Consider the following 12,500-nt stretch of genomic DNA (forward strand, 5'->3'; position numbering starts at 1 on the left):
AGGATGGCACAAGTGGCCTGACAGCACCTGAGTGAGGTGTTGCTCGGAGTTTCTCTGCAGCTCTGGTGCCCAGCGGTGTAGAAGTTTATCTAATCATCAAACAGTGTTAAAGGGACTGTTTGTAAGAATCAGAAATTGGTTGTAACAGCGACACCTGTGGCCGTTAAGTCAACGAAAGTCAGTGTCCTGTTGCTCGCGGTCGCCCGTGTGCTACCTCAATGTGAGCGAGCATCCGTCAAAACAGTGAGGCGACACACGTCAGCTAAAGCCACAATTTCACTCTATATTTCAGCTGCTTGGCAGTAATGTTAGCTGACCAGACAAAGGTTTCTCCATGAATCAATGCTGATCCTAGTGTTGGCTTTTCCTGCTTCAGCCTCCCAACCGCAGCCGGAGGGAACAGGGGAGAAACCAGCACCCGGCCGGAGACGATAACATTTCTCTCTGCGGAGCCCCGTCACTTCACAAGACACGGGAAGCCTCTGTTGGTCTGGAGGAGCTGCAGCCTTTATTTCTGCACAAACGTCCACTAAACTAACTCTTCTGCAGTGTGGAGTGTGCGCACATCCACGTGAGCATGGGGCGAGTACGAGCGCGGTGTGTGAGTGAAGGCAAGCAGACAGAGGAGCAGAGTACAGTAGAGACTCTGGCCCTGGAGACCAAAGCTACGGTCTCCCCCGCGTCCTCCGACCGCCGCCAACACTGTTTAACAGACGGGCTTCACTAGATATAACTTTGCGGTTTTGGTGCTTCCGTGTAGTTTGTGTTGGATTCTGATGGTACGTGTCCACAGGGAGGCTGAACAGCGTAGCCACACGCGAGCGCGCATATACGAGCGCCCATGGGAAACCGACCCGGTAGATTTACACGTGTAAAAAGTTACAAACAGTCCCTTTAAATTAATCGCCAACTAATATCGGTAATCGGTTTCAATCAAATTCTCTGATTCCAGCTTCTTAGATGTGAATATTTTCTGGTTTCTTTACTCCTCTATGACAGAATATCTTTGAGTTGTGGACAAAACAAGACATTTTGAGGACGTCATCTTGGGCTTTGGGGAAACACTGATACATTTTTCACAATTTTCTGACATTTTATAGACCAAACAACTCATCGATTAATCAAGAAAATAATCGTTATAGTTATCTAACTAATATTCGTTAGTTGCAGACTTCAGGACTCCATCTACCAATATAAATTGTAAAGGTGTCACTTGTCCTGCTCCAAAGCTACCAGTAGAAGGAGACATCAGACTGTCTGTGCACACATGACTCTGTCCTAATCAGGCTAACTAATCAAAATCACCTGTGTGGGGTTTCCCATGGGTGTGAGCAGGGGCTTTTTATCACAAATCAGGCACTGACTCAGGGCCCTCCCTGTCTGACCCCCAATGGACACCATGCAGGGCCTGGTTTGGTAATGTACTCATGGCATGACCTTCACTTTTTAATCTGTCCAACATTTTATTAGTTTCTGATGTGTAAATATGACCACAGCCTCACGGGATCACCAGCGTGCCACCAATTTCAGTCATTTGCCTCTCCACAAGCCACAGACTTGCAGGTGGTGTTATTCTGCTGCCCTCAGGTGTCCTCAGCTTCATATTTGTTTAAATCATTAATCAGTTTATTTGAAAGGATATTATGCAAAAAAAAATGGAAATCGCATAGCCATAAGCGGGACTTGCAGAAGCCGAATTAAATCTGTAATTGGTGTGTTTCCTCCTGTTATAATATTGTATAAATCCACCTATCATAATAGTGAATTATATAATGATCCAATCCAATCCACCAATGCATAATGAGTGTTGTAGCTTCATATACTGAGCTCCATTAGTTATGGAGATTTTCGAGTTCCTTGTCTGTTTATTCGAAAGATGACGCACCCAGTCTGCAGTGAGAACACCCTGGCACTTGCATACTGCATCCTCTTTTTGTTTATACATCGTATTATCTAATATTTCACTCCCTTAACCTCGAACCAACAGAGACCCATTCAATGTCTCTGTTGTTCACACAGGACACAGGAAACATGTTTTGGCAAAAGCTTTGGCCTTTTTTCACAGCAGTAAAAATATATAACAGTAAAAAGACTGATTACAGTATACACTACAGTACCATATCTAAACTGACCCGGTAGATTTACACGTGTAAAAAGTTACAAACAGTCCCTTTAAATTAATCGCCAACTAATATCGGTAATCGGTTTCAATCAAATTCTCTGATTCCAGCTTCTTAGATGTGAATATTTTCTGGTTTCTTTACTCCTCTATGACAGAATATCTTTGAGTTGTGGACAAAACAAGACATTTTGAGGACGTCATCTTGGGCTTTGGGGAAACACTGATACATTTTTCACAATTTTCTGACATTTTATAGACCAAACAACTCATCGATTAATCAAGAAAATAATCGTTATAGTTATCTAACTAATATTCGTTAGTTGCAGACTTCAGGACTCCATCTACCAATATAAATTGTAAAGGTGTCACTTGTCCTGCTCCAAAGCTACCAGTAGAAGGAGACATCAGACTGTCTGTGCACACATGACTCTGTCCTAATCAGGCTAACTAATCAAAATCACCTGTGTGGGGTTTCCCATGGGTGTGAGCAGGGGCTTTTTATCACAAATCAGGCACTGACTCAGGGCCCTCCCTGTCTGACCCCCAATGGACACCATGCAGGGCCTGGTTTGGTAATGTACTCATGGCATGACCTTCACTTTTTAATCTGTCCAACATTTTATTAGTTTCTGATGTGTAAATATGACCACAGCCTCACGGGATCACCAGCGTGCCACCAATTTCAGTCATTTGCCTCTCCACAAGCCACAGACTTGCAGGTGGTGTTATTCTGCTGCCCTCAGGTGTCCTCAGCTTCATATTTGTTTAAATCATTAATCAGTTTATTTGAAAGGATATTATGCAAAAAAAATGGAAATCGCATAGCCATAAGCGGGACTTGCAGAAGCCGAATTAAATCTGTAATTGGTGTGTTTCCTCCTGTTATAATATTGTATAAATCCACCTATCATAATAGTAAATTATATAATGATCCAATCCAATCCACCAATGCATAATGAGTGTTGTAGCTTCATATACTGAGCTCCATTAGTTATGGAGATTTTCGAGTTCCTTGTCTGTTTATTCGAAAGATGACGCACCCAGTCTGCAGAGGGGGAACACCCTGACACTTGCATACTGCATCCTCTTTTTGTTTATACATCGTGTTATCTAATATTTCACTCCCTTAACCTCGAACCAACAGAGACCCATTCAATGTCTCTGTTGTTCACACAGGACACAGGAAACATGTTTTGGCAAAAGCTTTGGCCTTTTTTCACAGCAGTAAAAATACATTTTATAGACCAAACAACTCATCGATTAATCAAGATAATAATAATCAACAGTGAAAATATTCGTTAGTTGCAGACTTCAGGACTCCATCTACCAATATGAATTGTAAAAGTGTCACACTTTCCCTTTTGGACCACTGCAATGGAGTTCTGAGGTTCTGGGTTCTGGGTTCCCAGCAAAAACCTCATGTGAATTGTTAGTTTGGTCAACAGAGATTGAGTCATATTATGGTATGAGTGTGTGTGTGTGGTCGTCAAGGTGGTCAGTCTTTGCTGAGAAACAGAACGTGATGAAGTAGTTACAACCTACAGGAGATGTGGTATCCTTCACACATTTGTCGGTATCCTTCACACACTTGTGGCATTGAGTAGTGAAAGGACCAAACTTTCCTTTGACTTTTTCATTTGCTCAGCTCACGGAACAAGAGAAAAGGTAAGAAAAAGTTTGTATTTTAGCCTAAATATGACAATTAACAGTCTTTGGCTGATGCTGAGCCTGCAGTGAGCTTATAATAATAATGTAATATTAGGTATCATTTATTTCAGCCAGCAACATTGGTTTGTTTTAATGTAACTAAAGGTTCACTTAGATTCACTTGCTAGTTGCAGTGACAAAAACTAAAATAAATACTCGCTTGCATGACAAAATGAACCATTAATGTCATTACATTACAACCATTACTCTCCATTCCTTTAGAAAAAGAAGAATAAAAGAAAACTGTAACGTTACCTATAAAAATTGCCTTTTATCAGTGCAGTGAAGGTTTAACGTCCTATTTTCTACTTTATCACTGATTCATTTGAACTTAACATTAGCTACAGTTAGGTTCCCATATCATGACAATCAGAATAAGCAATTATTTCACTGTAAAATTGAATAATTCCTCCTTATTCACAACTTCAAGAACAGCTATATAGCCAAGTGGCAGATCGAATGTTCAGGGTTCAGGTTAAGGTGACTTTATTTGTATAGGTAGATTTGTTTTACAGCCAGAATAGAGGATGGCACCCGTATTGACAGTAAAGTAGAGACAAAAGACAGACACACCAAAAACATGACAAAGAGTACTCAAAGGCCTGCTGGGCTCAGGATCCAGCAAAAAGAAGGCCACAGGGTCAGTGTATCTTTTGGTCATTTGATTTTCCTTTCACAAACGTATATTAAAAGACAAAATATTAGTGTTTATTTGATTTTCGTTTTAAAATACAAAAAATAAAATTGAATTACAAGATGTTTTTCTTTCTCATGGTCAAAAAGGGATGAACTAACGTGTACTACAGTTTGAGAACCACTGCATTAGATCACCATTAATGTTTGTTGAGTCTTATCGGACCTATCACATTCAGACTCTGATGGGGGCGGCTGGTGCAAGCCCCGGCCCCCACTTTGGCCCCGTCCCTGGCAGACAGACACAGAGAGAGAGATGGATAGTAAACAGCAGATGATCAGAAGAAGCAGAGAAATGCGCTTCTGATGTGAACAGCCAGGCTTCAGCTCGTGCGGAGATTAATATCGTACCGGCCCACTTCGAGCACTGCTCATCTCTCATGACATGTTGAGCCAGGCAGCCCAGAACTGCAGAACTCTACACTTCCTCCCTCATCTCTCTCCCTCTCTTCCTCACTTCCTCACTGTGGCCTAGTGATGGGAATTCAGGCTCTTTTTAGTGAACCAGATCATTTGTCTCAGCTCACCAAGAAGAGCCGGCTCTTTCGGCTCTCAAACGGCTCTCAAACGGCTCTTCGTTTTACCACTTCTGTCTTTTTATAATTCAGCCAAATTTAGCGTTGTTTTAACCTATGATTAGTATGTGTGCACATATATCACTTAAATTATTCAATATAATTATACTAAACCTTATAATTTCCAGAATATCATCATTTTACATGCTGCTTCGTTTCCGACTGTCACTCATCTTGTCTGCTATTCGCGCACCGCACTCCTCTCTCTCTTTCTCTCCTCCTCTCTGCACCCCCGCCCCTCCCTCCTTGTTGGTATGATCCTTGTCTGTCATCAACTGATTGGTCACACGGACGTCATCAACACAACATTCAGTCACAGTGCATGGAGTGCCCGTGGCGCGGAGAATATTATCCTGTCATTCTGCCTTGAATTAATTAAAGAAAGAAAAAAACGGCTCTCGGACGGGAGCCGGCTCTTATCATTCACTTAAAAGAGCCGGCTCATAGAACCGGCTCGTTCGCGACCAACACATCACTACTAAACTCAGCTGTGACCCACCAAGGTCAGGTTCAATACATCCAAGGTCACATCAATCTGCATTACAGCAAAAAGACAGTAGTTTTTTTGTTAGAAATTTTTAAAAAACACTGAAGACTGGGTGCAGTCGGTGGGAAAGTGCTTAATAATAACTATTGTACATAAAGGAAACTGCGTCAGAAATCATTTAAAAGTATAATTCTATAATTGTAGTAGCTAGCAGCTAACTAGCTGAGCATCTGAAGCTCTGCACACAATGATTTTTGATACTTCCCTGTGATGAAATGAAAGTACGAGACATTTTGCGTAGCTTAAACTGTCGTTAGGATTCAGAAAATAAGTTGTACTTTAAAGGTTGGTATTTGAAAGCTTAACGCTACTAGAAGGTATTTTAAGGTATTGGCTTAAACACAGTGGATGGCCAAAAGTATAACACCTCATCATTAGGGGTGGGGAATATGGATAAAATCCTCTATCTAGGGCAGGGGTCAGCGACCTTTACTATCAAAAGAGACATTTAAGGCAAAAAAAATATATATAAAATCTGTCTGGAGCCGCAAAACATTTAAGCATTGTGATGAAGGTAACACAGTTTATAGTCTAATAGTATATAGTATATAAGTCTAATGCAGTGAGGGCCAAAGAGCAAATGTACTACAGAGTATTAGGGCCACATTGAGGGAAAAAACATCTGAGATTTGCAGAATAAAGTCAGAATATTACTAGAAAAAAAAGTTGTAATATTACGAGAATAAAGTCATAACTTTACGAGAGAAAAAGAAAATAACACGTAAAATTACTACTTTAGCTAAAGAGCTGCATGTGGCTCCGGAGCCGCAGGTTGCAGACCCCTGATCTAGGGTTATGCAATTTTATATCAAGATTTCAGCCAATATTGACAAAAAACACATGTCTTTCATAATAAATTGAGAAGAGTATGTCTGACTAATCCAGTAACCACACATACCAAGTTACATCAGCACCATGAGGCAGTTGGTCTTCCTGTTTGTTTGAAAGGTGTTGGTTAGGGTTGACCTCAGGGGTGTCAAATAGAGAGCGGAAAGTATGTCTCACCCAGCATGCACTGCTAGAAATGCAATGCACAAGTTGCCAGTCAATCACAATGATAGCTTTGATGCCAGCACATTCACATCCACTCTGTATAATGTTTTTTTCTTCTTCAATCAGATTGCTCAAAAAGATGTAGTCATGGACACATCGGTATAGCTAGTTGTGTGTGAACAACACTCGGTCTTTCTTGTAGCTTACACTAACACAGATATACATGTTTCAGTAGCAACACTTTGGACGGTATAGCTTCAAACCTCCTGTGACCATCCTGACTTAACCAATCATAGGAAATCCAGAGATTCCTGTGTGTATGGAGAAGTCCCCAGTTTCTCCATTTCTGTCTTGTATCTTTCAGCCATGGCAATCCAGCAGCAGCCAGGCCAGATGGAGACGGAGACCACCTCCCAACACCACCCTAAGACATGGAGCACCGGCATCTGCGACTGCTGCGGTGATATGGGCACCTGTAAGTTTCACACAATATAAAAGTGTCATCGTCCTCTGACTGTCCAGCCACCATAATCCAGATGAGAGTCGATAAAAGTATTGATGCACTCATCTTCAGATATTACCGTGCGGTAGCGAGTGTTTTGCAAACTACTCAGGTTATTAGCTGTCAAAGTAGCATGTATCTATAAAGGAAACTAATTAGCCTTTTTTGTCATACAATCATTACTAAAAGCACAATAACCACTTTATCATAATTTGTTATTTGCTGGATTGATTTAATGTATATAAATGCAGGCAACAAATAGCATCTAGCCCCCACACACTTCTGAAACCAAGCCTACGGCTTTGCTGAGACATCATCAGGGTTATTTTCACAAAGCTCCTCCAGAGCCACAGATAATGAATCATTTTCACGTGAAGAGTAGTTCCCAACAGTAAAATGAAACTGGTGAAAGTGATGAAGTTCCTCTTTAAATTGAGTTGAAGAAAGAATGGTTCCTGTATTCTGGGAAATATCAATACGAAAGTTATGTGAATTTCAAGATTTCAACACAATCTTCAGTACGACTGTGCTCTAAGAGGACACCCAAAACAAGTGTGATATACATGTATGTACAGTATACATACATATTCAGTATATACTGTACATATACTGTAAATCTTAACACTCACCTTAATGTTATGTCTTCTTTCAGTCAGAGTTCATATATTCTTCTTATTTCTCTTTTCTTCTGCCCTCAAGGTTGCTGCGGCCTTTTTTGCTTCCCCTGCATGCAGTGTCAGACAGCCAGTGCCAATGGCTGGTGTTTCGCCATGCCACTCCTGGACGTCTGTTGTGTGGTGTCCTGCATACTCCGCTCCTCCATCAGAGAGCGCCACAACATCCCTGTAAGTCTGGCGGGTGGTACGCTTAAAGTGTTGGCTAGGGCAGGGTAATAAAATCGACACTTCCCAATTTTTTCTCTACCTAAATGCTGTTCAATGTGCATATACAGTATGCTTACAACCACACTACAGTTGTTGCAAACTTTTAGGCCTGTTGGTGTCATTTTGAACATGCCATTGTAGAAAAATATCTAAAGGTTCTGTTTGTAACTTCTTACACGTATAAATCGTGTCGGTGTCCCATGCGCGCTCGCGTGTGGCTACGCTGTTCCAACACAAACTACACGCAATCACCAAAACTGCAAAGTTACAGTTTATCTATTGAAATTCCGTCTTGCAAAACACTGTGTGTCAACTCTTCCGGCTCCAGCCACCCGACCGCGGCCAGAAGACACAGGTGAGACCGTAGCTTTGGTCTCCAGGGCCGGAGTCGATGCTGCTCTGCTCCTCTGCCTGCATGCTTGCCTTCACTCACACACCGCGCTCGTTCTCACTCGCTCCACCTCTCATGTGCATGCGCGCACACTGCACACTGCAGAAGACGGGAGTCTGAAGCAGGACAACAAAGTATCAGCATCGATTCATGGAGAGACCTTCGTCTGGTCAGCTAACATTACTGCCAAGCAGCTGAAATATAGAGTGATATTGTGGTTTTAGCTGACGTGTGTCGCCTCACTGCGTTGATCGATGCTCGTTCATGTCTATGTAGAGCGAGCGCGAGCAACATGGCACTGACTTTCGTTGAGTTAATGGCCACAGGTGTCGCTGTTAACAAGCAATTTCTGATTCTTACATAGAGTCCCTAAAGATGTATTAGTTTAGCACAAGTTACGAGGTTACAATAAAAGCATTTAGGAAAAATATATTAAACAGACTGAATAGAAGCAAACAAGATCAAAATATACACACTAGAAATATAACTTTAGATGTCTTTAAAGATGTCAATTGAATTGAATTAACTAATAATGAAATTTAGGGTCAAATTAAGACTCCTCTCCGCTCATCTTAAGCCAAGCTTTGGGAACACTCAGTACACAGTTTTTAGCAAAACTGAGAGACTTTAAGTAACAATATTTGGCTCAGTATTTTAGAAATATAGGTAATAGGTGTTAACAAAGATTTTGTACTAAATTCTAAACATGAAGGAGAGAGAAATAACAAGTGTCATTCGCTGACGTTTCATTCAAATCTGATCAGTATCCACAAATATGTTTTACATATTGGACAGACACACTCGATATTTGTTTGCAGAGCGTGATGCATTTTCTTTAATATAAGGCTTAATGGTCAGTTTATAATGGTCAGCTTACCTCCGGGGCTCTGTGGATTTCTCAAGGAAAGACAGTGCGTTCATATGCTTCCATTGCTGGTAATAACAATAAGAGGATAAAATACCGGATAGTTTGAAGCATCGAAGCTTCATTCATGATAATTATTTATTACTAATAACTTACAATTGCGTGAAATAGTCCACCTTCTCTCTCCCTTACACACACACAGAGAGCGACTTGCCGGCTGGCCCCAACCTGTAACGAGCGGTCTAGCAGCAGTCGGCTCCATAAACCTAATTATGACATAGACGTCCGAGAAAATCTATTGATCCGGTGATCAAAAGTCATTATTTTATTGGTTGGTTGTTTTTTTTCAACATCCGAAATTCAGAAATCGAAACAAAAAGATTCGGAGTGACTAGGCTCATAGAGTTAGATGGGTTTGAATTTTTAAACTGACGTGTGATTTATTCGTATGAATTATTTGCTTTTGGTCTGAAAAGACCTTAATACTTCTCAACTGGACTGCAGCCAGGCTCAATTATATCTTGCGTGTCAGTAAATATCCTGCTAAATAAGAAAAAAAAAGTCTCTAAATAAGTCTCTAAACGCCATAGTTTTGAGACTATACAGTATATCGTTCAATTCAACGACTGGAGGATCTCTCTCATCTCCCTCTTCTTCCTCCTGCAGGGCTCGTGCTGTGACGACTGCTGCAAGGTGTTATGGTGTTACCCCTGTGTCTGGTGCCAGATGAACCGTGAGCAGAAGATTAGGGGCGACCGACCAGTGTGGTCACCACTCAGCTCATTAGGGAATTGTGCAGAACTGTTAGATGAAGAAACCTGAGCTGAAGGAATCGCAATGTTTGCCACATAGCCTGCCAGTGAACTTAATGTTCTAATGCCTACAACTCCATCTGCTTACTTTTATACACATGCACACCAACTTTTAGCAGTTAGCGCTTAGCATCATATACATTTTATAGGAGCGATTTGTAACGTCGCGATTTTTATTTTAGACTTCCTGTTCAAAGCCTGCGATTCACTGTTAAAGCCAGATGTTTTGAGTTGAATGTTAACACGTTGAATGTTCTGATACTGTATGATGTCAGGTCAGGTTGTTGACTGACCTTTGATTCTCTCTGGCCAATAAAATATTGCTATTTCAGTTAACAAGCTCCATCCTGCAGCATCTTTACAAAATCACATTATTCTGTCAACCAGCTAAAACCCTCCAGTAGAGTTCCTTTTCATGCAGTCTTGATCACAAATGTTTTACAGTTTCTCACTTCTCTCTTTTCTCATGAAGTGAAAGTTATGTTCAACACCTGCATCACAGGATAGATCCCAAAACTGTTGGGACATGTTGTCAAAACTGCCTACATCTCTTTTTTTTTTACTTGTGCAACATGTCCGGTCGATACAAAATCATGACTAACAGTTTGAACTCTGAGAGGAAGGAATGTAAATGATTGATTTAATTGGCTGCAAAGTTAAAAAAAACATGTTTATCAGTGATGGTGCACAGTATTTATATATCGCTGATCATGAAATGTAATGGTTCATAGTTGTTGCATGATTATATAACTCAGTCAATTTATTCATTTAGAACCAAACATACTAAAAAGGTAAAAGGAGTGAGGTCAAATAATTAAAGAATAATACTTTGGCACAACATCAGAAATAGGCGCATAGATAAAGGATTTACTAGAGTCAGTAAGACAAAGTAGACAAAGTAAATTTAATACCCACATGAAAAAGGATTTATTTATACGTACAAAGCCTGCTATAAAGGTGTGCCATCAATCAGTTTAAATGCCAATAAAAATTTGATTATTTGATTATACACTAATGAAAACATAGTTATGAACATTATATTCCATTTCTGCTAAATGTTACACACTGTTCCTTCTTTCTTTTCTTCTCAGTTCTTTGTTCGTCTTTTCAGAAAACATTCAATAAAACGATTACTACTGAAATGACAGACCAGTAAATTAATGTTTTGGTTCCTGAACACAACACATGAGAATCACTTAATGCCAGATCCTTCTTGTGTTAACGCCCAAAATTTGACCTCAGTTAAGTAAAGAAAAATCTCTTACTCCTTCCTATTTTCATTCCTCTTATCTGCAGAATAAAATTGGAAGTCTGACAGCAAAACTGTTAGCCCAAAATCTGGGTGTGTTTGTGTATCCTGAGCTTTCGGTTCCTCAATCTTGCTTCATTCAGAAACAGAAACATTTCCAAGTTACCGTAATGTCCTTTCAATGACTTCCTTAAAATCCGTTACATATTTACACCATTCCTTATGTTGGCTAGAATTGGTGCAAAATGCAGCTGAAACATTAGCTGCTCTTCATGAGTTTCTGTGTAGTTTCCTGTCACTGTTTGTATTGATATTGTGAAATACCACACAACATTTCATCACATTTTATTGCTTAGCACTTTGCCTCTGTTTTATTGTCCCTATCGGCACAGTATATGATGTTTTATTAAGTATCTTGGTTTGTGTTTCACTGATAACTTTCAGTTCAGTTACAGTTATATGCCATTTCCATACAGTGCTCCTCTTTTTTGAAGGAGTGCTTATCACAGGCGTAGGCTTTGATCATCTTGAGCTGAACAAAGTCTGAGTTTGTTCGGAAGGGCCTTGAGCTCAGCAAAAATGTTTTTCCCCCTCCAGTATCTGGAAGGGAAATATCTGGTAAGTTTCAGTTTCCTGTTTCTGGAAAAATGTGGAGAAAGGAGAAAGTGGGAGAACGGGAGGGGTGAGGGGGAGTAATGTGTGTGTCTGTGCAGATGAGACAAGGCAGAGGGAGATGTGGAGGCGGAGAAGCCACACACACATTTTCTGTTCTAGTCAGTTATTGATGATTGTGAAATGTCCTTTTTTTTTATAAGCTTACTCATTTATAACAGTAGTGACTGAAGTAGGGAATGCAGGAGGAATAATCTGGTCATAGTAATGATAACATGTTAGTGTCCTCAGAAATTAGTATTAGAAAGTATTCATAACAAAGACGTACTGAATTGGGACTTATTCCAGTATTTTCTTGTACTTTTTGTTTTGATTTTTGCATCTTATCAAAACATACGAAAAAGAAACACAAAAGCAAAAGTGTGTTTTTTAAATTAATAACATACGAGGATTATTAAAGTAAGCTAAAACTGAAACGAAAATAAGCAGTGAAAAAGATACATTCAAATAAACTTGCAAAGAAACTAAAACTAAATATAAACTAAAAC

General features: G+C 40.1%; 1 protein-coding gene across 3 annotated transcripts in view; it reads left to right on the forward strand.

Moving 5' to 3' along the window:
* The window catches only part of LOC141760999 (placenta-specific gene 8 protein-like), a 32,879-nt gene extending 22,449 nt beyond the window's left edge, over positions 1–10,430 (forward strand). The window contains exons 2-5 of one of the 3 annotated variants that reach the window (XM_074624180.1): positions 4,310–4,469; positions 7,002–7,112; positions 7,839–7,984; positions 9,946–10,430. In XM_074624180.1, coding sequence (XP_074480281.1) covers positions 7,004–7,112; positions 7,839–7,984; positions 9,946–10,101 — 411 coding nt within the window. In that variant the 5' untranslated portion in view covers positions 4,310–4,469; positions 7,002–7,003 and the 3' untranslated portion in view covers positions 10,102–10,430. Of the gene's footprint in view, positions 1–3,700; positions 3,788–4,309; positions 4,470–6,573; positions 7,113–7,838; positions 7,985–9,945 lie in introns of those variants that run through there. The other 2 variants (XM_074624181.1, XM_074624182.1) reach the window with 2 other exon arrangements.
* Positions 10,431–12,500: the final 2,070 nt, after the last annotated feature.

This window comes from Sebastes fasciatus, chromosome 22 (assembly GCF_043250625.1).
Source record: "Sebastes fasciatus isolate fSebFas1 chromosome 22, fSebFas1.pri, whole genome shotgun sequence".
NCBI classification, from domain to species: domain Eukaryota; kingdom Metazoa; phylum Chordata; class Actinopteri; order Perciformes; family Sebastidae; genus Sebastes; species Sebastes fasciatus.